General features: G+C 43.9%; 1 protein-coding gene across 1 annotated transcript in view; it reads right to left on the bottom strand.

Annotated features, from left to right (window-relative positions):
• LRRIQ3 (leucine rich repeats and IQ motif containing 3) overlaps positions 1-27150 on the bottom strand; it is a 734547-nt gene that overhangs the window by 621384 nt on the left and 86013 nt on the right. Inside the window, exon 3 of the mRNA XM_069641911.1 lies at positions 7217-7540. Coding sequence (XP_069498012.1) covers positions 7217-7540 — 324 coding nt within the window. The remainder of the gene's footprint in view (positions 1-7216; positions 7541-27150) is intronic.

The following is a 27150-nucleotide window of genomic DNA, read 5'->3' as shown; positions in this document are numbered from 1 at the left end:
ACGCACCCTGATCAGCCAATCATCCAGGTTGAGGTAGATGCAAATCCCCCCTCTCCTGAAACTCACTGCCACCACCGCCATCAGTTTGGTGAAAACCCTTGAGGCGGAGGTCAGCCCAAATGGCAGAACTTGAAACTGATAATGATAACCACCAACGGCAAACCTCAGGTACTTCCTGTGCTGGAGATGGATTGGCACATGAAAATAAGAATGTTGAAGGTCCAATGACACCATCCAATCTTGTTGTTGGAAGGCCTGAAGGATCTGAGAAAGTGTGACCATCTAAAACTTGTCCTTCCTGAGAAACTTGTTCAAGTATCTCAAGTCCAAAATGGGTCTCAGTCCTCCGTCCTTCTTGGGGATAAGGAAATATGGAGAGTACCATCCTTTGTTCCTCTCCGCTACAGGTACCGGCTCTATAGCACCTTCCTCTAGCAGGGTCAATATTTCCTGCACAAGGAGCGGATCTGGAAACTTTAAAGAATGGCTCACCGGTGGATGGTTCTGAGGTCTCGGAATGATGGGAAGGCTGTAACCTTGGGTTATGGTTTCTAATGCCCAAGCATCCGAAGTAATGTCTCGCCATTCTTTCAGATGCTGAGACAGTCTGTTTCCCACTGGGGTTTCGTGACTCAAGACCTCAAAGGTTTGGAGGCGGCTGAAGCAGTGGCTGTTGGTAAAGATGGGCCCGCTTGAGCGGGCTTTGCACCTCTCCCTCGTCCACCATGAGGGAATCTTCTTTGGCTTCTTTCTCGCCATTCTTCTCGCTCTTCCAACTGAGCAGTAGCAGCAAAAGGATCTATCTACCCCTCCACGAAGGACCAAAAGGCAGAGGCTGTCTAATAGCCATCACCCAAAGATTTGGCTGCCGCCTTCGAGGTCCGCAGCTTCTCAAGGCTTTCATCAGCCTTGCTGCCAAAAAGATGAGACCCGTCAAAAGGCATTTTAAGTAGTCTAGACTGCATGTCCTGGGCAAATCCAGATTTCCTTAAACATGCAAATCTGTGAATTAAGGTGTTTTTGCTGCCATGGCTCTGCTGATGCTGTCAGCAGAATCTAGACCCGACTGAAGAGTCCCACACAGTGCCGTCCCTAACAATCGTCAAGAAACTGTCTCTTTCCTCCTCTTTCGGAATATGCTCAGTTGCCATAGAAATGCAGTCCCATAGAGTGAATGAAAACTTTGCTAAGGAGCATGTGGAGTTGGCTGATTTAAGAGTCATGCTCCCCAAAGAAAATACTTTTCTTGCCCATGCATATACTCTTTTGTCATCCCTATCAGCTGGGATGGTTGGATAAGCTACTTGTTGTGAGGTTGCGGTTGCTGTCCGTGCCACCAGACTTTCTGGGGGGGGGGTGCTTTGATAAGTAGTTGGAGTCACTACTAGATGGGCAGTATTATCTTGTCAAGTTCTTGTTTACTGCCGGACCTGGCTTTCGGCATCTCCCAATTGGCAGTCACCCTTTTTTGAAGAGCAATTTGGAAAGGTAAAATGGGATCCTTTATCAGGGATGTCTGTTAGATCATCCTGCTCCATCCCAGGTGATCTACAACCTTAGACATCAACTGTCTGTATGATGCATCTGCATGTTCATCAGACTCATGCTTACCAAATTCTAATTCTGGTGAAGTGTCCACTCCACTGGCTGTTTGCGAATTTTCATAAAGGTCCTTTAACCTGCATTCCTCTGATATAAAACTATCAGTGACATTTGGTGTAAAATACTGTAACCAAAATGGCGCATCATTATCAGATGGCTCATTGTCCTTATAAATAGAAGTTAGTGATGTAATGTAATCCTTTCTAGGTAAAGGAGTGAAAGTTTTCTCTGGTAAGGGTGTCGAAGGTTTCAAAGATCTCGATGCTCGAGTCATCAATGTCTTCGATTAAGACATTTTTGACTTCGATGGCCCCGAAGGTTAGATGTCATTGACGGGGTTGATGGTGCCATTTGTGTCCATGGGCCTGCTGGCGTTGATGGCGGAGCTGTTGTTGATGGCGCAGCTGGCCTCGAGGGTGCAGCTGGTGTCAACCGCACCTTATTTTTTGACTTGCGGCTCGAAGGATCCTTCGATGATTTCTCATCATGTCGAGGCCTCGACGGTTCTCAGTGAGGATATGGCCTTCGTTCTGGGCTCGAGGACATGCAGGATTTGGCTCAAGCCCTTTCCTTACCAGCTTTAGAAGGCGCCTTAGGAGCGTGACTTATCAAGGGTTTTTTTAATCAAAAGTTTTGAGCATTTCTAACCTGAATGCTTCCCATTCAGCAGGAGTGGACGTCTTAGTGGGACAAGATATAGCTCTCTCAGGGAAGAATGGTGAAGTGGGCGACTTATGGTGCCTCTTCTTCGACTACCTCGACGATGACGAAAACTGGTGGGAGTCACTCCTTGACCTGGACCTTTTCGCCTTCTTTCTTTGAGGAGAATCGCCTCTCGCATCGTCAGAAGATGGGGTAGTCGATGGGGATTTCTTAGGGTTTCTACCTACCGCCAATTTCCCCATACGCTCCATCAGAGCTTTTCTGGTCATAGATTGACATTTCGAGCAGGCTGAGGTCTTGTGCTCGACACCGAGACACCATAAGCATACTTGATGCAGATCGGTTATCGACATCTTAGAAATGCAGTCTTGACACTTCTTAAACCCGGTTTTCGGGGTAGACGGTGTCGAAGACAAAGACATTTTCGTATATTTCGCAAAGGAAATACTGAAGCGCACTGTAGTTCTCAAAGCGTAAGCTTAATCATAAAAATTGAACTGAAGCCAACAAGCGCTGGCTGCACTATATATGCCTTTGATGACATCATCCTCGAGATGGAGGCCCTTGAGGGACATCTTGTTGATTGCATCGACGCACATCACCGAAAAAACCATTTAGATGCAGCTGAAGCAGGATATTGAACATACGCAAGATCAGGAATACGCGGGAGGACACAATCCATTCAAATACAATGTCTAACCAGTTGACTTCTTACACAAGTTTTGATTGTTCGTGTGAATAAATTGTATTGTATTGTATTTTATTTATATAACGCACCAAGCCCTGGAGAATCTTGGCATACAGCAAGGGTTAGAGTTTCGTATTCCTTTGGAAATCGAAATCAGGCACACACGACTACTTCACAGAAGGTTTCACGAAGGTTAGAGGTTCAACAATGTCATTTCCATAGTTCGATATAATGGAAGACACGGAACAACTTCTTCATAAAGTTAATGAGCTTAACAATGGTCTGTGTAATGTTTGCTCTTCACGCGATGTAAATGTGCAACATTCTATTTTAGGTGTTTTACCAATGTGATTGAATTTGTATTTTAAACTTGTAAGTTGATGGAAAATTGATGTATTGTGTTCTATGTTATACAAAGCCAATATTGGCTATGAGCATATTAATCAAATTTGAAATTGGAAATGTGCATTACTCGTTCACACAGGAGTGCTATTTTCCCATTGTCCCTTGGATTAAAGACTTCAACGAACACCCGCGAGTGAATACTGGAACTGGATATTGATATTTTATTTGTATTGCACCTGTACACAAATGTTTCAGAGGGCGACAAGGCAAGGGAGGGGAACAAGGGAGAACAAAAACAACGATCTTACTAGGACAAGTGACATTGAGAACATGCACGTGCATGGGAGAGGGAAAGGGGAGAAGTGCATGGAAGGCAGAGAAGTGGAGAGTGCAGAGCAAAGGAAAACATATAAATAATAAAATAAATAAATAGTAAAAGGCAACAAACAGTGGTAGTGCAGCCAGCAAGTGGCAAGTGCTGGGTTTAAGGCAGCAGACAGGGTATGTCTGATAAGGGCAGGAAAAAAAAGTGGGGACTGTATGGTTACAGATACAGACCCCAGTGCAAGGGATTGTCAGGAGGCAGTGTGGGTGGGTGGCAGGGTGAGCAGGTACCTGGGCCCGGAATTCAGAGGGTAGGTCAGGTGCACAATGCCGAGAGAGAGAAGATCAGGGGGGAGGGAGGGCAAAGGCAGTATCAAAGAGGAAGGTCTTGAGGTGCTTCCAGAACCAGAGATGGTTCTCCTCAAGTTTCAGAGTAGCAGCGAGGCTGTTCCAGAGGGAGGCCCCAGCCGAAGACAGAGTTCTACCTCCAGTTTGTTTCTTTGAGAAACGACTGAGACTGAGGGAGTTAGAGGTAGAGGAGCGAAGAGCTCGAGAGGGGAGGTATTTACGGAGGGATAGCTGAAGTTTTTTTGGTCCCAGGCCCCAGAAAGTCATGTGGACAATGCAGAGGGTGTTGCATTTAATCCGTGCATCCACTGGGAGCCACTGGAGAGATTTCAGGGCTGGGGAGGTACAAAACCCGGGCTTGAAGCCAAGGACAAGTCTCGCAGTCCTGTTCTGGATCAGTTGAAACGGGCGGAGAGTAGAGGCAGGTAGATTTAGAAAGAGGCTGTTACAATAGTCCAACCTACAGAGAACCAGGTCTCGGGAGACAGTGAGCTTCTGGGGTAGGGAGAATAAAGGCAGAGTACCTCTGAGGAGGTGCAGTAGGAAGTTTGACTTTTTAGAGACATCAGCGATGTGGGCAGAGAAGGAAAGCATGGAATCAAAGATGTCCCTGAGGTTCTTAGCCTCGCAGGTGTGGGTAGGAGGAGGGCCAAGGGGGCTGGCCAGAGAGTGAGGGAAAGGAGGGTGAAGGTGTGCCAATGAGAAGGATCTCTGTCTTGATGGCATTCAGGCAGAGGTTGTTGGCAGCACACCAATCCTGAATCGGAGATGAGAGAAGGAGAGGAGGTGGCGGAGGAAAGCCTGAAAATGAGTTGAGTGTCATCAGCATAGCACTGGAAATTGGAGCAGAAAATGGCAATGCAGTGAGTAGATTTGCCACGTATTGGTTGAAAAGTCAGAGCGAGAGGTTATACCCCTGGGGAAAACCGCAGGTAGATATTGTTGCCACACCAGGTTTGACTCACTGGCGTCTGTGATCCTTTTCTGTGGATTGCCCAACTTCTACGACTTCGGGCACAACTTCTACTGCTTCTGGCTTCTCAGAGACCTGCACCCTTCCTCGCTGAAGGTACCTTCAGTCCATTCACTCGGTTTTGGAGCCCCTCTTGCACTTGGGATCTGCGACTTGCCCACAGCTCCTTGTGTCTCCAACACAGCTCCTGCACAGCAATCATGGCAATCACGCTAACATGGGGAAAGACAGCCTCCCTGCACGTCTTCCATTGGGCAGCCTCGGAACTTCATAGTTTGGGAAAACAGGACCCTCTCATAACAAGCAGGTGAAATCTGCTGCATCCATGTTCCAGTATCCCTCTGGTTCTCCCACTTCTGCTTGATTTGCCAGCACTGTGTTTTCTTCCTTCTGCCTCTGCTACTACAGCGCTCGCTCCAGCCACAGTTCCAGCTCCCTCTCATGGCCTGCAAATGAAAGGGAATTTTATGCCTCCTAGGTTCCTTCAGGTGTGGGCTGTTAGGCTTAGTTGCCTGACTGCTATCACGGCATGCCTATTCAGCATTCTTCCACATCCCAGTACTCACGGGATTATGGGACATGTAGTCCCCAACATCAAAATTAGTTCTTTTGACTTGGGCTGTTTGCAAACAGCCATCAAAAGTGTGGGATTACAGGGAAAGTTAAAACAGGTGGGTTGCCCAGTCTTCCTGGCCTGCCCCCCTCCATGTTATCCCCCCGCAGTACATCACCTCCACGGTCAGGAACAGGAAGCATCTGCCTTTCCCTGGCCATGTGAGAAGGGTCCCAGACCAGATTTCTGGGAGGAATCATCACTGATTTATCACACCCCCTATTTATTTGGTGCGCTAGCTTGTCGGGGATTTCTTCTACTTTACTTACTCTTTCTGTTATCTAATCCACAAAGGCTGCCCACAGTTGGGTCACTGACCCCTTTTCAACATTCATTTTGTCTACCCTGTTTAGGGCTGGGTTGCTAATCCCCATCCAACCTTGTCTATTTTTATATCTGTTCCTTTTATTAGGATTTGTACTTTCATTTCACTTTCACCATGGTTATCCTCTCCTTCGGAATATTGGGTCACCGACCCTCTTTTCATAATATTCTCATTTACATCAATTTGTTTGTTAATTTCAATGAGTTACTCTTGCATTCTCAATGCGCCCCAACATCCGCTCTCAGCCGCTCCGGTAACCCATTCCATCTCCATGGGCGTACCGGGCGTCCTGTCAGTGTTCACGGCTTACCTGTAGTTTCTCATTTGGTCCACTGACTAAGTGTTTGTCCGGTCAGCAGGTCCATCTTTGCTCTGGTCTCTCTAAAGCCAGGTAGCGTCTGATGCTCCCGGCTGGCAGGTGGCAGCCTGCTTTTCAGCAAGGCTTCTCTCACGCTGCCGGTACTCGCCTCTCCGTTCCAATTCACACTCTTCTGCTTTCTCTAGTCCTCTTCGGTGCTCTAATGGATTACTAAAGAGTAGAGCGCAGTGTTGGCTTTCCAACTCCAGCCATCTTCCTCGTCTTAGTACTTACATGGGGAGGGGAAGGCAAACAGAGTATTAGGCTTTGAAGAGCCTGGGATTTCTTCCTATATTCTGCAATAGGTCATATAGGTATGTTGTATAGGTGTATGGGTGTCATTAGGAGTTAAGGTCTTCCGGTTATTTCACACTATGGGATCACTTTCTGCCGGGAGTTGGTCTTCATCCTTGTGGTCCTCCCACAGATAACCACCACCAAGGTCAGAGTCAGGTAGGTTCTCCCTTTCCCTGGCCACATAAGAGAAGCTACCCTCCCGAGAGTCAGTGACGACATTGTCAGATTTGTCACAGTTGACAGGGTTTTTGTTTAATTGCTCATTAATATAGTTCCTAGAAGGCTTTGTGTAACATATCAAAAAAGAATACTGTTCATAGTTTGAGAATAGGGGAGTGTTTGTTCATTCAGTTTCATAATTTAGCTAAATAATTATGCAGTCAAAACACTTTTTGTAGTCTATCTGGTTTTAATTCCCGGATTGTTAGGGACCACAGGTTTTATTTTTTTAATTACTTCAATCATTACTAATGTATAAGCATTTAGGCTTCAAAAATTGAAATAATTTCCTATTTTCAGGCAAGGAATTAAATAGCTAACTCTCCAAAAAAGTAAAACAAAGTTGGCCCATTTTTGGAGGGAAAGGAACTGCTAATACAGAATTAAAATACATCATTCTCTAGTCCCATCAGTATTAATATGACATTGTAATATGGAACAAAAAAAAAGAAATGGCTTACCATTTTCTGAACAGGTGTAAAACTTAAAAATAAATGTGGATTCAGAGGTTCAAATCTGGCAGGAAGGTTACAGTCTTCAATGATCTCTGCATCTGAAATCACATAGTTATCCAAGGCTTTCAGTGACAAAATACTGTTCACGACAATATGTCTGTATCGCTTCTTCAGGCTTACTGGTGTATCAAATAAAGTGAGTCCTGTCAAGCTGGGACAGGAAGCCAAGACTTGTACATGCTTTAATTTGCAAATTCCGTTGTCGTGAAGATAAAGTAATTTCAGTTCTCTCAGTTCAGACCAAAATTCATTGTCTGGGAGCAGCTGAATCTGAAAAACAGTATATTTGTAAATCTGAACAAGTAGAAAATCGGATTGAAAAAGAATCAAAACCATGCATTAGATTGTAAACGATATAATTTGAAAATTGGTTTGTGGTGTTAATTAATTTTATGTTACATTATAAGAAAAACAAGTCTCTACACAGCAATGTTTCGGAGAATCAGGAAACAATACCCTAGTGGTATCATACAGGGTGCAAGATTCATCATTACAGAAAGGGATTATTTCTACAGTAGTTGCTTAGCCTTTTCCCTTAAATGTAATTAAGTATCTTTAGCTGCTTCCGAGACTCTTGACAGTTTAGAAGAGGAAGCTGGGTGAGGCAGGTGGTGGGTCATATACCAGTTGCTTTATCGAGAACAATAATAGTTTTAATTTGGTTTTCTCACAGCCACACACCTCCCAGTTGAACTTGTATGATGCCAATGTGGATGTGCCCCCCAAATATGGTTGCTACACAGCTGTATGTGTATTCTGTCATGTCATTCCCGTTGAGCTACAAACACTACATCATTGCACAACACTAGCAGCCTGGTTTGGTCAACACCAAAAGGTTTCTTACTATTATAATTGAATTCAATTGATGCACTTGCCTTCAAAAGCTATTGTCATACAGGTCTCAGTTACGTATACAATTTACCAAGAACAGGAATCATGATGGACTATTGTCACTCTGACCTCCCCATCTGACCATGTGGGGTAGAGGGCTGCTAGGGATGTGCTTGGTCAGCCACTACCCAATGTGCCTCCATGAGGGTGGTCAGTGTGGGTTCCTGTTGGCCCGCTATCTCTCTAGAAATATGGTATGCCCTTTTTGGGATTTCTTTGGTGGAAGGATGAACCAGGGGACTACAATGTCCAGGATATTTTGCATTCAAAACTGCAGGAAATATACACACATTCAGAGATACTTGAAAGAACCACAACCAGAGAACCTGTAGAGGACATGCAGTTTGGGAAGTTCAGTAACAGATTACCTGCGAGTAGAGAAGAGGGAAGAGACTTTTGTGTGCTGTGCTTCAGTTGTCACAGCAGACACCACTGGCTTCCATGTGGAGAGGGAGAGGACACATGGAAAAGCACCATGCAACCCAGAGAGGGAGATTCTAAGATAGGGCAGGCCAACATATGCACCTTTGACTCCTTGACCTAGCTCATTACTAACAATTCAGACTGTCAAATAATTAACCAGCCTTAAAGTTCCCCTAATAATTCTTTCATGGAGGACATTAAGAAACAGCTGGGGAAAAGCCAATCAGAAGCGAAGATGTACACTAGGATAAGGCATAGCCTACCAGGAATGGCACTTGAGTCCAAACTCCAGCCCAAGCACAATAGGCTTGGAAACACCTGAGGCAGAGGTAATCCCGGAGAAGGAAGACATATCTTTTTAAGTGCTCTGCCTGAGGAAGTAGGATCCTGGGATAGAGATACTTCAAGGAATCAATGCCTGGAAGAAGGCCATCAAACTGTGGAAGAACACACATTTCCTGGAGTTCACGCCTGGAGACCATAGAAGGGCCAGTTTGCCAGGGTTTTTGGTAAGGTGCTCCCACACCTTGAGGAAACTGGAAGGCCCATAGCATAAGGGCATCCACTAGCAACCCAGAAGTGTTTGGAAGGGGTAAGAGCCTGTGGCATGAGGGCAAGTACAATATTGGCTGCCTGAAAAACACCCAAGGTGAATGGGGGGGGCATCTACAAGCTGGATGTGAATCCTGATGCTTCAAGTTCCAGGAGGGGTAGTGCATAAAAGCCTAAACCTGCAAGGTCTGGGAAAGACCACCAGTGAATTTTGAAATCGAGGTCCCAGAGGGCAGTGTGATTAATAAGATGATGTCATCACTCCTTTACCTGGGTTAGCCTCTTCCTCATGTGGCCAGGCAACAGCAGCCACTACCTGATCCAGACCTTGGGGGTGGCTATATGATGGAGGACTACATGGGGGGAGGCCAACCTCAGGGAGATGAAATGGCATTGTCAGAGGAAGTCACATATCCCCCATTCCCTTTTAGGGCCTTTCTCATGCCTTGATGGCATATTGTAACAATCACCCTCAACCCCTTGCCACATAAAATGCCAATATTCCTCAATGCCACATGATAAACAGCATGACAGAAACTGAGAGGAGGAAGAGGAAAGTAATAGCGCTGACTATTTCTAAAAAGAACCAATACCAGGCACATCCATATTGCATGGAAACAACATGTCAAGAACAACTTATCATTCCCACGTATATGGGAGTACTGGGTCGAGGACTATAATTGGGGCAATACAGCTCACTGGTGCCTATAAGCTGGAGACGTACTTTAGTGGCTGTAGGTGTCTCACAACCATCAAGAGATTTAAAAGGATTACAGCGGAATAATGGAGAGAGAGAGAGTCACGACTCCCGACTCAGGTCGCGGAGCCTGGAGGAGGCAGACCGTCACACAGAAGGAAGCTGATCTAGGCAACAGTGCTTGTAATGCAGAATTCTTGCCGGGAGAGAAGCTCTGTGTAAGTGTTAGGAGTGCGGGAAGAGGAGAAGCCCCTCCAACTCCACAGGAACCGCAGAACTGCAGAAACCTCAGCTGCCCACGATGACCAGAGAGAGGAAGCAGCAAAGACAATGAGGACCTCTGGAGCAGCCGAACAAAATCAGTGAGCTCGTAGCAGGGAGCTGGGACACCAGGGCGCTTCGCTCGGAGCATGGCGTAGGAAAGCAAAGCACTAAGGAAGTCGAAGCAAGCAGGGATTTGAAACACTGGGGTGAAGGTGTAGACTGGATGAATGTGATAAGGGGTAGGGGACCCAACATCTGGGTAAAAGAGAAACTAGTTGGAAGAGTGAAATAATGAGAAATGGGTTATGAACCTGGAACCAACACCTAAAATGAGAAAGAGTTGTATTAGATGAGCAATCTTTTGTTTTGCTGGAAAGAATCCTGGGGAATGGAGACATTCCCAGGAACTGTGAACACCATCTAAGTGGAAGCCTTTTTGTTGGAGTTGTATGTTTTGTTGAACTTGAACATTTTTGAACTTTTCAAGCCAAAAACATTACCCTAAGCGCCTTAGCGTTACTTTAAGAATGTGAAGGCCAGAAAAATGAATTCGGACACAAGACGTTTTTCTTTGGATATCTTGATATCGGACAAACCCTTAGTTTTGGTGAGGTAGGGAAATACCTCCAACAGCAGGGACAGCGAGGCATTTTCCGACCCTCCTACTATTTCAATAAAAGTACAAGTTGTAAAAAAAAAAGAAAACGTTTTATTAACCCCTTAAGTGCCAAGGGCGAGGTATCTCATCCTTGGGATTACCTCCCTGTTGCCAAGGACGAGATACATCGTCCTTGGCACTTAAGGGGTTAAAAGGAAACAGCTGAGAGATAAAAACAGTCAGCTCAGTGGAACTGAACTGGAAATCATTTTCTCAACATTGTACATCTGGACTAGACCTTTTAAACTGGAAAATTGTAACAATTAGTATAATTCTATAAGTGTAATTAGTATAATTCTAACATGCTGATTGGTCGCTCAAAATCTGGCCTCTAAATAATGTTATACATTGATTAATCTAATTTGTGGTTTCCTTTCTCAAGGCGAACAAACACTTGAAGATGACCTGATGCGATAGTCAGCGCAAAAAAACAGAACACTTTGATTAGCTGACATTAGCTGACATAATTCGTAGCATCAGACAATAGCATCCCACTGAGAAGGGAGGGCAACGTATTGCTTTCCTTACAACACTGCAATCCCCTAGCCCTGATTGGATCCCTCAGGCCCTTGCCTCCTGCACCTGCTCGCTCTCCACCTCCCATCACGATACATGTTGCCAACTCCAGAGCTAACCTTCTAGTCATCTTCCCTAAATGAATAGCTGCATGGAAAAGATGTCTGTGCGGCACTGCCGCTAGAAATTAGTTTCTACTATTTATTCGTTCTACAACTAACTTTTATGTCTGATCCAAATACCTTGTGGTCAGTGGGGGCACTGTTGCACCCCTCCTAATTCTATCACTGTGTATTCATCAGCTTATCGTCTGGAAAGGTACCTGCTGTCTGGAGAGCAACTTTATGCCTATGAGAAAATACTCCCTTGCAACAATTAATTGGACTATGTTTGGCATCTCTTGCCGTCGTGCCCTTCGCTCCATGAGCTTTTCTGCCCAACAGTGAAAATAAAATTCAATTAAATGGATACCATAGCCTTTAGCTAAACCATGATACTCTGCAACGTTCAATGCTGATCGGCTCCAATAAGGCTGTCCTCTTGTTCCCTGCAGCAACTAACAATGCTACTTGCAATGCTCCCTGCAGCAACTAAGAATGGTACTGAATACAGTTGAACCTACATAATAAAACTGTAATAAAGTTGCCTTGGAGCCAGAATAGGTTTTCAAGGGCTTTATTAAGTATACATGTAGAAACCCCCCAGCTGGACCGACACCTCTGAAGACAGCAGGCAACTGCCTTTCCTGGAACATTGCCTTCCACATTCCACCACAGGGTTCCGCAAAGCTGGCACACAGATGACATCCCTCACATTCCATCCCACTCACACAAGTCATTACAACACAAGCCAAGCCCCACCTACCTGCCCTTTTACCCAACACTATAGGTGTACTAACTCAAGTTCCCTCTAAAAACGACCCCTCTGCAAAACAAAATTCTGCACAGTCCCCAGCCTGATGTATGGCACAACTATATATATATATATATATATATATATATACTTGCAGATGCAGAATTTGCATCTTTATACTACCCAGTTCAGTTAATGTATTAACTGATAACCCCTCATTCTCCCTCTCTCCCTCCTCTTTCGGGAGCCATATCTTACAAACCCCATGTAAACTTCCCCCAATTGCTGCATACTCGTTCCGGTATACAGGTCAAGAAAGAACACCCACCATCACCAGAACAATGAGAGCCACTATGAAAATCGGGACAAGCACTTTTACGATATTTGTTCAAAAGGCAGACACACAAACATATTTTCTCAAACCAGTCCTCTTCAACCACTCTGCTTGTGTCCTTTTCCATGGTTGTGTGGAGTGTGTACAGTGCATTTATTGCTCGAGATAAGCTGGTGCTCTCTGCGTCATTTGAGGGAACAAACGTGCAGCACGCCTCCTTCCATCGCTGTTACCGTATCAAATAAATATCTGTTTTGCAGAGTGGTCAACATGACGCCCTCAATTCTTCCCTGATGGCATTTAACCCCCTTTCCACCATGCCATTGGCAGTTGCAGTAATTCATAGTGGGTGGTCTAAAGCCATTCAGCGTTTGCGACAGTTCGGATGATTTGTGCAAGAAGTATACTGAGCAGGCAAAACTCCATAGGTATAGCTGCTAATCTGTCTGTGGATTCCTGTGACAAGTAGTTATTACTGTGCCTGTACCTCTGCAACTTCAGGGACCTCTTGGTGCATTTGTGATGCATATTTTTAAGAGCAGGATGTACATAAAACAGTATAAGGTCTGAGTGAGGTACTACAATTGCAGGGGAATGCAGAGTAACAAGAACATAGTCCACCCCACCGTGGTGGGAGCTGGGTAAAAGCTTGGGTGCTGCAGGTCCAATAGTAATCCATGCTGCTCCTGCTCGCAAGCTTGTGAGCCCCATTGTTCTCCTGCATGCTTTGTTTGCTGCCCATGTGGATGTTCCTCTTGAATCTGAAACATAAGGAAGATTGTGCAAAGGCCTTTATTTGTACTAGTTGGTTATTTTCGGCAATCCAGGTCAATGCCTGCCCCGAGATGGCAAAATATGTACTATACATGTACCGCTACTTCTTTAGAAACACCCACTAATCCTTCCGCCTTACATCCTACCAATCCTTCCACCCACTCATCGTTATACAATACTGCACCCTCTATCTGTAGCTCTGGTCTCGTCACACACCAAGGCAATGCATGACCAGTTTCATTCTCACAGGACAGTGTTTACTGCGTTGTAAATTATAGTTCCCTTGCGTTGTAAATTATAGTTCCCTCTTCTCGTTCCCTTTGTTTCAAATCGCACTGCCATATCTTTTCTTTTCTGCCATCTTTTTAAGTTTGATATAATTATCCTCATAAAAAACATCACAATCTTCAATCCACTCTACTTCTACATTGTGCCCCTGGAACAGAGCCCTAATTTTGAATAAACCCAGGTGGACTAAACAGTTCCTGGGGGAAAAAGAGTTTGGGGGTGACCGTCACATGTGATAAGGTAGCATATGTATCACGTGTCATGTGCCCTCTCTCTTCCCACTACCCGCATGTGGTTACACCACATGGTGTCTGTGCGATGCTGTCCTCTACCGCTGCTTAAAAATAACCCAGAAAACATCTTCTGATCACTGACATATTAGCAATCTTCGCTACATCTAGATCAACAGTGGGACATGCTAATGACTCCCACTCCATTTTGAATAAAAGGAAAGGAAGAGAGAGAAAAAAAGATCACAACAAGAAACCATAAGACATTCTACCAGGTCTTGTGTGTTGTATAGTGGAACAAAAATAGTCTAGCCTCCTGAAAAGACAACATTATGTTAGAAATCTAACAGCCAATTGATGTATACTTATTTTATTCTCTCCCAATATCTTCCCATTCCACATTGGAAGGAAATACTGTGAAATTCTATACCAATTCACAATCTGAAAATCCCAATTCTACAGCCAAAATTGATAACCAACCAGCACAAAGTGTAGCTAGTGTTCGGAAGAAGGGCGAACAACTCTTCTTTCCAATTCAGTTAAATGACGGGAAGGAGTCTATCCTCACCTGAGTGGATTTGAATAGTGAAGAAAGCTTCATCAGCAAAGTATTATTCAAGAAACTCCCAAAACACTAGACCCTACCCGCAGTAGAGTCAGTGTATCAATGGGTGTGGAGCCTGGAAATCCCCCATTCCAAACATCTTCTGCTTAGCAGTTGTATGATACACATTTCTAGAGGTGATAAAAGCATAGAACACAATTGTTGGGTTGTGCAAGGTGTTCCTTCCGTCTTTTACATGGGCAGTCACATCCTCAACCAACTCGAGATTCATTTGGATCCCAGTTATTGCCAAACCCGGTCCCAACTGAAGAGTAAATCTCAGGGTCCTAGCAATCCTAAAGAAAGCCTTCCGGTCAGCCCCAATGCTACGGTCGGAAATGGAAGTTCAGAAATGGAGGAGAGGTCACCATCCCAGGCCTCGCCTACAGAATCCGCATTCCCAAAGGTGACTTGAAGAAAAGAAGTGGGTCCACATCAATCAGCTAAAGAGTTGCCACCCCAGCCACACTTTGCAGCAAATAGAGGAGCCTACAGAAAACCCAGTGGGGGATATATCTGAAGCATATGAATATTTCAAATTGTCACTGAATGCATGTGTATATCCCACTGCTGTCATCACGATTGGAGGACAGTTAGTGGGACAATTGTCTTAACCAGTTTGTCTTCTATTTTATAGATTTGCACTGATTATACGATAACCAAGGAGGACCTCCTAGGGGACCCAGAAGGAGAAACTCAAGGAAATCCGGGGTGTCCTCCACACCAGAAAAGAAAACCTGAGAGAAGGCTGGGGGTACCGTTCCACATTCCAACCAGGGTTAACGAGGGGAGCGGGTTGCATCATTCGCTGATGGAAGAAGGATTCATACCGAATGAATCTGCTTTTTCAAGAAAAGAAAAATCCCACTTGCCTGACTCCGCACGAATGGAAGTCCAGACGATGTTGGGGGGGGGGGGAATCTGTGGGATATTTTGACCCACTCAGCTGTGCTATGCTACATCACTTTGCTGCATTGGTGCAGAAACAGCAGAAAATGGCCGCGCTGACTCCTGTGCGCACCAAGATCTATAAACTGCGTTTTTGTAACAACCCGAAAATGGCTGCACCACCCTGCCACACACATTTCAGGTGGGTGAAACAGAGTACTCACTGCAGGAATGTGCCAGTGTGCTCTGCAACATTTAACATGGAGTGAAGTGAAAGAACCAGCATTATTTTTCTGAAAACCCAAAATACCTGTTTAAAATTACACTTTATCAACCTTAAACGTACTGCTTGGCGCTAAATGCATCAATTTCTCATGAACCACTGTGATTAATAAGGCCCTGCAATGCCCAGGATCATTCATTGTGTCTCAGAGGAACCAGGCCTCATTTGAATGACAGCTCCTGTCAAATGTATCATTGAAAAATCAACCCGGGGGTTTGTTTTCATTTTACACGGGAAACGCATATATTTTCTTTGCAACAGTATCAAGTACAAGCTGTCCAGAGAAAGAGTCTAAATAGATGCCTGTAATTGTATCCATGCCGCTGCAAAACAACTCCGGCACTCAAGAAAATAACCATGGCTGCACAAAGCGTATATTTGCTGGAAATGAAATTTAAGAAATAGTAAAATGTGCATTTTCCTGACTGAAGGAGGAAAATCAACCTATTTTAAAGTATATTGTTGTGTAAAGGCTTGAATATTTAGAAATGTAAAATGATTTGTTACTGATAGAAATACACTTACAAACTGTTTTAATTCTATAGGTTTAAAGTTAAGATTTAAAACGAGAAAATCCAAGCTAAAACCCTGGCTGTGTTGGCAAACTATATATCTAAAAAAAACTTGCTCTGCCAGTTGCTAGCCCTGAGAAAGGGTGACACCCTATAAACTTCTGGAACTGGAAAGTCTAATTACTAGCTTGGAGGCTTTGAATACCCAGGACAAAGGGACTTCCCAAGTCGTCATCAGACATTCGTCTTTGCTCCAGGCTGGAACAATAGCAGGCCGAGACTCTCACATGTAAAGTGTGAGGGGCAGTAAACTTCAATCAAAAGAGAGGCCCCTCATCCTGCCTCAAAGGAATTGACATTTGCTTGCAGTTCAGGAAAAGAAAAAAACGGATTAAGTGACAATAGAAAAAGCCTATTTTGTAACTGAACTTCAAGACATTTAACTTTTGCAACAAGAATGAAGAAAAATATGAAAAGTGTGTAGTTTTAAATCTAATTGTATGCATTTTCTTTGAAAACTTATTACTGCATAAGGAACATAAGTTATAAAGAATGACAGATTGTGGGGAAAGTATTAATATTGTGCACAATACATGTTGTACACACATCCCAGGGGTAAATGCGCATCTATGTACAAAGTTGGGAAATTTTAGGCCAAATCTTTCATGGTTAGAATTGCCAAAATGTAGCAGAAAGGCAAAACCAGGTCTCACAGACTTGGGGTTTGGATTGAAATATGACCCACAAAATACCTATGTATCTGATTTTCTCAGAGGTTATAACTATATAAATATGTATTTGTGGGAAAGTTAGATTTTGGTTCCAGTAGCTAAGGGAGGTTTCTAGTCATTGTAAAAATCATCCCATAAACATGACATCATTTTCTGTGATCCAATCAGCGAAGAGCAAGGCGGAAACTATGCTCTTGCCTAATCCTAGCATTATGGGTGTGGGTAATAAGCCTGCCCCTGCCATATACTGTAGTGATGTAATTTGGCATGATAAATAAGGGAACCTGACAACACACAGAAACAGACTGATTCCTGACTTTCTTCTGATTTCCTGCGTGGTGTGCTGTTCCTGATTTCTTCATCCTACCTGATCCTGATTCCAGATTTCATTGCAAAGCTAAGGCCTATGCATTGCTGAACCCCTTTTCACCTAGGCCTCAAATTCTAAAAATCCCAAAAACCCAAGGGAAGCATCTTGATCCAGTCTGCTTCTATTAGATGCATGCCTGCAAACTCACCATCCCACGGATCTCCAGTCTCCAGTAACCAGAAGGGCCAGTCCAGTGCAGTCCAGTGACCAGAACGGCCTAGATGATCCTGTCCCGCCCCGGTTTGCCCAGCTGTCATTGGTTAGACCTGATCCGTGTAATGACCAAAACCCTTGATGGTCCAAAATCCTAAATTGAAGTGGACTGCAAGTATTAATAGGAATCATAGAAAGCCATAGCATACCTTGATTTGCCTTGTCTCATCCCAATCTCTAAACCATCCTATCCTTACCTTAATAACTTGTAACATTGTCAGAATCCTTATTGCCATTTTGTCTTTAATTTATCTTGCTAAGCGCCATTTCGTTAGTCATTTTTATCTTGTGTAAATCAATCCTACTTCAAGTGATCTGACTGGTTCCATCGGAGCGGGCACTGGGGATCTGGCGTTGAAGTCATGAATCAACTCTAGAGCTTACTGTGTCCCTCCTTGGTATTCTGGCCGGAATGCTCTAGCATTGAGTAAAATTCTAGTAAATATTCTTGTCCAAACTGAGTTTCTCTTCTGTTTTCACTACCCGATTATTCTAAAAATGCCTCTCATTCAATATTGCATATCTTCCTCAATGTAATAGCTAGAGACTTCATTTCAATTCTGGATTATACCTAAGACCTATAGCTACATCCCGACCCACTAGTCAGTGTATTTCACCCGTTTTTCTTAAAAACCGTTTGCTTAATATTAGGCGGGAATCCACAATTTTGCCAAGTTTTACATGTGTGATTTTCATTTTAAAATATTTCCAACCTTCCATTCAGATTCAAAGTGTTTACTCTTGCTCAAAGTATAGTTCATGATTGTTTCTATCTTTCCAATGTTGCTCGCATAGAAATTTGTACTGATTTAAGGATTTTTGCAAATATTAATTGTTTTACCCAGCCATTTCTGAAATGTCATTTTAAAGTGTAAGATTTCAAATCCGTTTTTCTCTCTTGTTTGGGGAGGCAAGGTTGGATTCAAATTCTGTTTGCTATTCCTTATTCCTGATTGCCTGCTGTTTCGTTATGTCTCTTTAGAATTGTTTGCTTGTGGGTTGAGGAATATTGCAGGGGGAAATCTTAACTTAAATGCCATCTTTCCAAACAAGCCAAAAGTGTTCATTTCTCTGGTGTTTTCCTTCTGTGTTGCTAAAGAGTGAATTTAAGTGCATTACACACCTTCCTATCTGTTATTGTCACCACATTGGTGATTGCTGCTCCCTATTAAAAAGTATATGTTTGATTTGAATTTTAAATAAATAAATATTACCTTTACCAACCAGCCTGATTCCTGGTCCATCGTGATCTGGGGTATTTGAGAAGGGGTGTGATATATCACTCAGAATATTGAGCCTATATATATAATACAATAAGCATTCCAGCTGTGCGCTGCATACAAGGCTGAGACCAGGGTGTATCGCCTGATTGAAATACTTAACACTGTATGTATATTGTGGGGTCCTTATCTGGTCGTATAGTGCGTGCTAAAACAGACTGCATGCCTGAGGTGGGTGGGTACATATCCTGAACACTTTCCATACAAGTGCTCACAAGTTATTGAATGGCGCCCCTTCGTGGGCATTACTGCTCAATGTTACCCTGTGTGATGAATCTAGTGATGTCATCACTGCATCTCCACAGAAAGTCTCTTCCCATGTGGCAAGGGAAAGGTACCCGCTACATGATCCTGACCCTGGGGGTGGCTATCTGAGGGAGGACCATATGGTGGGAGACAACCCTCAAGTGAGGGAGGTGGACTCACTAGCTGGAACATGGTGTCCTCCTATCCATGGGGGTATAACGCCAACCCCTTAAATTCCCAATCACATATGCTTATTGTAATAAGGAACAAGAATCTCTAATCCACACGGACAACATGGTTCTTTCATACACTTGTAGTAGAAGGACTGAGATGAAGAAGAGCAGTAGAGTAGTGCAGAGCGCTGAAGCCGTGAAACCAGAGATGCGCTCTGGTTGTTGAATGGACCCAATAGGTGCCGGAATGTTTAAAAACGTGAAGCAGGAAGAAACAGGGAGAACCAATATCACCAACGCAGAAACCGAGAGGAAGTAAGCTGCAGCAGGGCGCAAGAGAGCTCCTACAGGCACCGGCTCGAGAGGCTCGGAAGTTGGATGTTTGCCATGCAGAGGCCAAGAGCAGAGGAAGCTGTGGAACGAAGGCCGAGACATTGCAGGTACCAGAGAGCCGACAGGATGCCAGCAAAAGGAGGTAGCAAGCTGCTGGGCGAGATGCAGATCACTGAGAATGCTGAAGCAGCCAGGAGACACCGGTGAGACTGGTGAGACCAGAGAGGGGAGTTGGGACTCAGGACGATTCCTGGTGTAGACCAGACACTGTTAAAGGACAGCTATATGAACTGGGCAAACCTGAGCTGGGGAGATGGGACACCAAAGCAATTACTGAATGAAGCAAGTGAAAGAGTGTCAATGAGCGGACCCAATGGTTGAATGAAAAAAATATCAAAGCAGGGAACTGTGAACCAATCGAGAAAGTCCTGGCAGGAGAATATACCAGGCAACCTGATTGTGAGTCTGGAACCCACACCCAAATACAAGTGAGCAAATTAAGAAAGTCCTGGCAGGAGACTACACCAGGTGAACCGATTGAGAGTGTGGGACCCACACATAATTGTACGAACGTAAGTGTTTGGAAGCAAACAAGGAGAGTGTGCCAGACTGACAGAGGAGGGTCTGGACTCACTCTCATGCTTATCACGAAGTTGTGTGCAAACTGAGGAAATCAAGAGTGTGTGAAATCCAGGGGAAGGGAGTCATTCCCCCCTGGACTTGAAACAAGTATACTGGAACTAGGGGAAGGGAAGCATTCCCCTAATGATTGGAAACTTGTGAACTGTGCCAAGGAGCCAAGAAAAGAGGAATACATTCTTGGCATTGTGAATTGTGCAGGTGAGATTGGGGGAGATCCATACCCTGTGAAACTGTGGCTAGTAATGAGTCAGAGAAACCCAGGGGAAGGGTTGCTACGTGTCCTGGGAGAATAGCTCAGTGGCAATGTGCTCGTCTTGGAAGCAAGACAACACGAAGCAACACCGGTTCGATCCCCGGGTCCGTGCTTAGAAACCTCTGGGTATTTAAGCATGTTATATATATGCAACAAAGACAACAACAAAAAATTATAATAATAATAATAATTCTGTAACTGTGCCTCGATGCGCCTGGGCTGTATGAGCGCTTTAAAAATGCAAATAAATAAAAAAAGAAAAAAACATCTCCTGAAGATTGTGGAACTTTGATTATTGATTTATTTTTGCAGCTTTTGGAACTTTATGTCAGAACTCCGGATACTTTACTTTGGACATTCTGACACAGACATCCTTTAGTTTAGTTTCGTTGAGGCAGGGAAACCCCTCTTAGAGCTAGGGCAAGATAGAATTTGCTCAAACCCTCTTTTTATTTTAATACAAGCCTTTACCAACCACTACAATACCTTTGCATAAAGGTTTTAATCCTGATTCCTTACACCAGTCATACCCTGCCCCTTTCCAAATTTCATCTGCCTACTCGCCCATTAAAGAGGCGAATAATCTTTTCATATCACCTATAGCCAAGGAAATCCCTGCTGTCTCTTTCTCGAGGGCATATATCATTTTGTCTGCCCCTCCTATGAGGGACAGCAAGCTGTTTATAAAATGTTCCTTATCCATATTTGTCCATGTTACATCCTGTTGTCCCCCTGGACCTTTCTGTAATGGGGAAACTGCTTCTAAGGCTGCAATGTGTGCTCCTCCTTCAGGCTACTTGCTACTGCTATCCTAGGTCGCTGTTTCCTAAGTCATTTGGACCAATCTCTGTCCCTCTCTCTCTCTCTCTCTCTTTCCCTCTATCACTCTCTCTCTATCTCGCTCCCTATATCTATCATCGCCACAAAATATCATATCTTCTCCTGCTGCCGCCTCCCCCTCGTCTACTTGACAGTCGTCATCTGCAGAATCAGTATTCACTGGCTCTAAAAACATAAGTCCCACTTCTGAACTGGGTTTACTGTCAAATTTAAAAATAATCATGTGTGATCGCTCCGTGCCTATTCCTCGCAAGCTCCCCCTCTGCTTCTTTCAGTATGTTCTCTTTCTGCCTTTGTGCGCTCTTCCCCAACTCCGAAAGCAGTGTGCTCCTATCAGTGTCTGCTGCTGTGGGGGTAGTAGTTCTGTTACTAGAGGTACCCACTGAAGTGCTCGTACTAGCCCGTTTTCTTCTTGGTTGTGCCTTTTTGATCCTCAGCTGGAGGTACATGATGGGGTTGGTGTAGCCCTCTGCAGGTTGCAATGCCGGAAAGAACCCATACGGGGCAGAGTACGGTGACCATGTCATTACTGTTAACTGGGGTTTTCTCATGCTCCTTATTTTCCACAAATCTAATATGCTTTGTCTACTTTTCAGTTGTTTACCCTTTGTGTGTGGCCAATAAATATGTGTACATGTTCTCTAGAATATCCTTTTCAAAGGTACGCTCTCCGTGCCAAGATTTGAACATTTTTCCTGATGTGTCCTGCACCCACTCTATGTGCTACTTTAGTATTTTATATCTATACTGTGGCAGTTTATAATCCCAATTAACCCCATCCCTCCCCGCTGTGTGTCCGCCGACACTGTTCTAACAGGGTTGTGTATTCCCATACCTCGGCGGCACTGTAATAACTCAATTTGGAAAAACTTCGAATCGGATTACAACAGTCTCCCAACTCCCGAAAACAATTTTGAAAACCTCAAAGTTTTTTCTTTCATGGTGCCACCGCTTACAACTTGCCCTCACCATACACCTTTCCCACTTCTCACACCAATCAAATCAATCCTACCCACTACAACACACACATACCCACACCACCTTAACACCTCAAATCCAATCCTACACACTTCAACAAATCCACTATACTCTTAGAACCATACATCCCCTCACCTACACATGAACAAATCTCACTCCTATATACAACAATAATGTTCTTTCGCCTTCACTCATAGGGCCGATAAAAACAAATATTCCAACTCTACACAGCTCTGTCTTTCCTCTCCTAAGAGGAGTTCCCAAACCAATTCACAATTCTATCCAATTTATGACATCATCCCAATGGAAGAGGTCCCCTCAATATCCCCTCAATATCTCATCAAAACGTGTACAATACTGCACAGCACCGTCTTTTCCCACAACAGAGGAGATCCCCTTCAATCCACTCTACTAACCAATATAATTCATTTAAAAAACGTGCACAATGCTATCTTTTCATGCACTGATGCACTCACGTACTCTAGGACCTCTGAGTCCCCTTGAAGCAGAGTCTCCCCTCTCAACTGCCTGCACCACCCAGATCATGGTCGGGCCACGGGATCAGGAAGAACTTTGGGAAACTCAGCATCTGCAAAACCTTCTTGTTTAGTGCACTCAATCTGGTCTCTGCACACCAGTGCGGTGCCCCCAGGGTGTGCAGCAGGGAGCCCCCAGCCTCATCGGGCAGATCTGGCTGGCGGCTCCAAGTGTGAAGGTGTGGCCTCCCATGTACTCCAAGAAAAAAAGTAGTCAAAATGGAGTTTACAAGTTGCAAGAAAAAACAAGTTGTATTAAAAATAAATGGCTGAGAGAAAAAAACAGAAAGCTCTGTGGACCTGAATTGGAAACCATTTTCTCGACATTGTACTTCCCGGGCTACACCTTTTAAAGTGGAAATCAGGCCCCTAAACAATGCTATACATTGACAAACGTAACTGATGATTTTGTTTCTCGCGGCAAAGAAACATACCGCCCCTTCAACATTGCCTAATGTGATAGTCAGCGAAAAACAGAATACTTTGATTGGCTGGCATCATTCGTAGCACAAGTTGATAGAATGCTAGGTGCTTATTGGGCAGTTATGTTGGAGACAGCGTCAGACAATAGCTTCCCACTGAGAAGAACCAATGACCTTATGAGTGGAAATCTGCAAGGGCAAAACTTTGTTGCTTTCTCCACAACACTGCAATCCCCTAGCCCTGACTGGATCCCTAGGCCCCTCGGCACCTGCACCTGCTCGCTCCCCACCTCCTGTGTTGATACATGTTGCCAATTCAGGAGCCAAACTTCTAGTTATCTCCCCATAATGAACAACTGCATAGAACAAACTTGCACGGCCCTTCTGCTAGAAATTAATTCCTACTACGTATTCATTCTAACACACACTTTTATGTCTGATCCAAATGTCCTGTGGGCGTTTTTGCTCCCCCCCTAGTTCTATATTTTGGCATTGCCGCGATCGGTCCTTCATGATCATTGTGTAGTCCAAAATGTATCGTCTGGGAAGGCACCTGGTGTCTGGAGAGCAACTTCATGCCCATGAGAAAATATGACTTTGCAACAATTAATTGGACTCTGTTTGGCATCCCTTTCCATCCTGACCTTCGCACTATGAGCTTTTCTGCCCAATAGTGAAAATAAAATTCAATTAAACTGATGCCATGGACTTTAGCTAAACCATGACACTCTGCAACCTTCAATGCTGGCCATCGTCTTGCTCCCTGCAGCAACCAGCAATGCTACTTAATACAATTCAACCTACAAAATAAAACCAAGCCCCACCTACACGCCTTTTTACCTAACAATATTGGTGTACTAACTCAAGTTCCCTCTATTAACTACCCCTATGAATGTGTGTTTTTATGCATAGCCCCCAACCTCAACTCCATGAAGTATGGCACAATCATATATGTAAATTCGATTTACCTGTGAGACCACAAAACTACATGATCACTGCATCACTATCCAGGTCTAAGGACTTGCTAAAATATTTTCTGTAGCCTTTACCTGCGCCTCCTTTGGGGCACTAGACTTGCATCTTTACACACTTGTGAATCCTGAAACCAAACGGTACAGGAAGAAATGTTTGAGACACCTAAAGGCAACATCTGACTGTGACCATACATACATGGGGTCTTCAGGGATATGTGCTTTTGGGTTAGTTGTGAATATACAAATCTATATGCCACAAATCCTCTCATAGCTAGGGATTGTGTAGGGCCCAAAGCCTAGGGTTGCGAGATTAACTCTGTGTGAATGGGAAACCTGGTTTTGCAAGGTCGAAGGTGGAGGAAGGGCAGCGGGCAGTTGTGATAATATCAGATGGTCATTTACATCCAGGCTCAGGGTTTTACGACTTGCCACTATTGTGGAAAGGAGATGCATTCTTTTTAAGTACATTGGAGCCTGTTATTCAATGTTCAGGGAAGTCCAGCCATCCGATTGTGCCCAAGTAATAAACCCACAGCAGTAGAGGCTAAAGGGCAGAGTGAACAGATGGTTTATGGGTTTTGATTAGTTTGTCAGGATGCGACTAGAGACCACACGTGATGAATGGATAGTCATGTAGATTAGTGTGAAACAAGGACGCCAGCAAGTCTGGCCGGTTAAGATATTATCACCAATTTAAAGAGAACTCCCCCTACGCATATAGTCACAGTGTCCTTGCAAACCATTTGCATCAGGTCTGGGATTAGAGGTCCCAGGCCAGCTGGAACTTGTAATAATTTATGTTTGTGTGAATGTGCAACTACTGGATGACGTCATGACCTACAACGGGAGATCCAAGAAAGGGGATGGTAGCTAAATAAATGTGTCCAATGACTGTGGGAATTAAAGAAGAATGGATTTCTTTTGAAGAGGTTTAACCAATAATGAGGGGGGATGACTTTGTAATAAAATATGTGGGAGTGTTAACTGTTGCAAAATGTGTCAAGTTGTGTGGTTCAGAGAGATTCAGGTTAGTTTGACTCTAAAGTGTAATCTAGCTCTTCTCGGCCATTTGCACAATAAACTTGCTTTACGGATAAGCGTGCACTTGCTTCAGTGGTGGGTCTACTTTGGGTTAAGGTGATCAGAGATCCAACCGCACATTTGGTGTCCCTGGGTGGACCCCAGGTCTTCTGAGACGTTGGGGGATTCCTGTTCGCACAACTCGGCTGTGGCACTTCTCTGCAGGTACCAGTCTTCCGTGCAGAGCAAAAAGGAGATGTCTACAGGTGCAATATTGATTAGATGCCTGTCTCCTCCCCAAAGGCGTGGTACTGTGTTCCAGCTGTGCAGGGTGAATGAAGGAGCACCACTTCTGAGTGATTCAGGGTTCATTTTCACGTGAGTGGACTTTGATAGATAAAGCAAGGTGTAATAAGGGGAAAAAAGGGGTTTTCTTTGATTTAAGGGGTTGGGTAAGGCTAAGGAAACAGGTCCTTGGGATGGCATTGTCCATACCGAACATGTTGATATGTCATGAAATAGGCATTCTACCCCTGTCGGTTAAATGGCATTGGCGACGACTTAATAGCTATGTCAAAATACTAGCACCACCTAAAAAGACCATATACGAAGATCTTGCAAAATTACTCAATGAAGGTCACCCACCCTCTATGGTCAAATTTAAAGATAAAATGGATAAAATCCTGAGTGATACTATGATTGATAAGGAGGACTTAATATTGGGAGTTCCTGCATCTAAAAAGAAATTTCAATCATATTTTTGGTGTATGATGGTTGATCGTATTGGTAAAAGCAAAATGTACTATGAATATGCAAAATTTACCAGGAAACTTGGTGACCGTGCGCGTTACTTGGAAATATTTCCATGCAACATAGCAAGAAAGATCTACCTACGGTTTAAATGGAACCAATTAATCACCAATGAAAGGTTACAACTTTGGGCACAGGATTTGTCCGACAACTCCACTGGTAGTTGTCGTTTCTGCTCCCAGGGTTATATATTGGAAACCCTGAAACATCTAACTCTATTCTGTTCATTCTTTGACTGACTCCCAAAGAAAGCTGTCATTTGGGTCCTACCTGTACTATGATTCCGCTACCTGTAAAGAATCCTTGTGGGAAAGGTGGGAAAGGTTTGTGTGGGGTTCAAGTCAACGGCTGATATTATGTCTGACTAACTTCTTAGTCCCCCTTGAGTCTGTTTTGTCTCTAAAATATAAAGTGCTCAAAGAGGAGACGATAGTTGACGTCCGTTTGGTCGTATAACGGAGTCTGACATCTAGGATGGGAGAGGCCGTTTCTCTTATTACATGGTACTACTGGCAGTTCATATAACTTGTGGGGAGTTTCTTTTTAGTTGTATATAGAGTGCCATTGAGGGAGGATTTCACGCTCCTCACCGCAATGGGTCCTAAATTACCAGTCTGAATTTGTATGGTATTAGCCAATGCTTGAAACATTCGCCTTGTTTTGATATACATAGTGACCATGTGGACAAAGTATTGATGTGTATGTTTTATGATGATGTGATGATGACAGAAATTAATTTTATATGTATTTTGTAACTGATTAGGAATTGTGAAACTATTTCTTTTATTGTCTTTTGTATTTACCTTTTTGTAAAGGTTTTTTTTAAAAAAATAAACAATAAAAACAATTAAAAAAAATAAGGCTAAGGTTAGGTGTACATGTGTAGAGTTAGATGAGATTACGTGGATTGTAAGGGTGAGTGTTTTCAGGGGAGTGAACAAACTGGTTCATGTTGTAAGTCCTTTGTATATATATTGTTTACCTAGTTTGTTATTTTAGAGGTCTGTGGTGGTATCCCAACAGCACGTCCATTGTGAGGTTTGCCCTCATACCCTTCATTTTTCTTTCCTGGTTGGCTCGAGCCCTCACCTAGGGGTGAGGTGGCATCTTATAGTAAGCCCACCAGTAGATACCTTTCTGGAGTATACCGTTGCCACCCTTCATTCTGTATTGACTGTGCAGATGGAGCCCTTTTCGTCTCGTTTTTCTTGGTTAGTCGAAGTAGTGAAGGGTATCTTTCTGTAGTCAGGCAAAGGAAGTATTGTAGTCAAGATTAACATACTAGTGATGAAA

This window comes from Ambystoma mexicanum, chromosome 1q, assembly GCF_040938575.1.
Source record: "Ambystoma mexicanum isolate Mex_15411 chromosome 1q, UKY_AmexF1_1, whole genome shotgun sequence".
Lineage (NCBI taxonomy): Eukaryota > Metazoa > Chordata > Amphibia > Caudata > Ambystomatidae > Ambystoma > Ambystoma mexicanum.
Note: the sequence above shows the minus strand (reverse complement) of the source record. Positions and strands in the feature narration are given on the sequence as shown.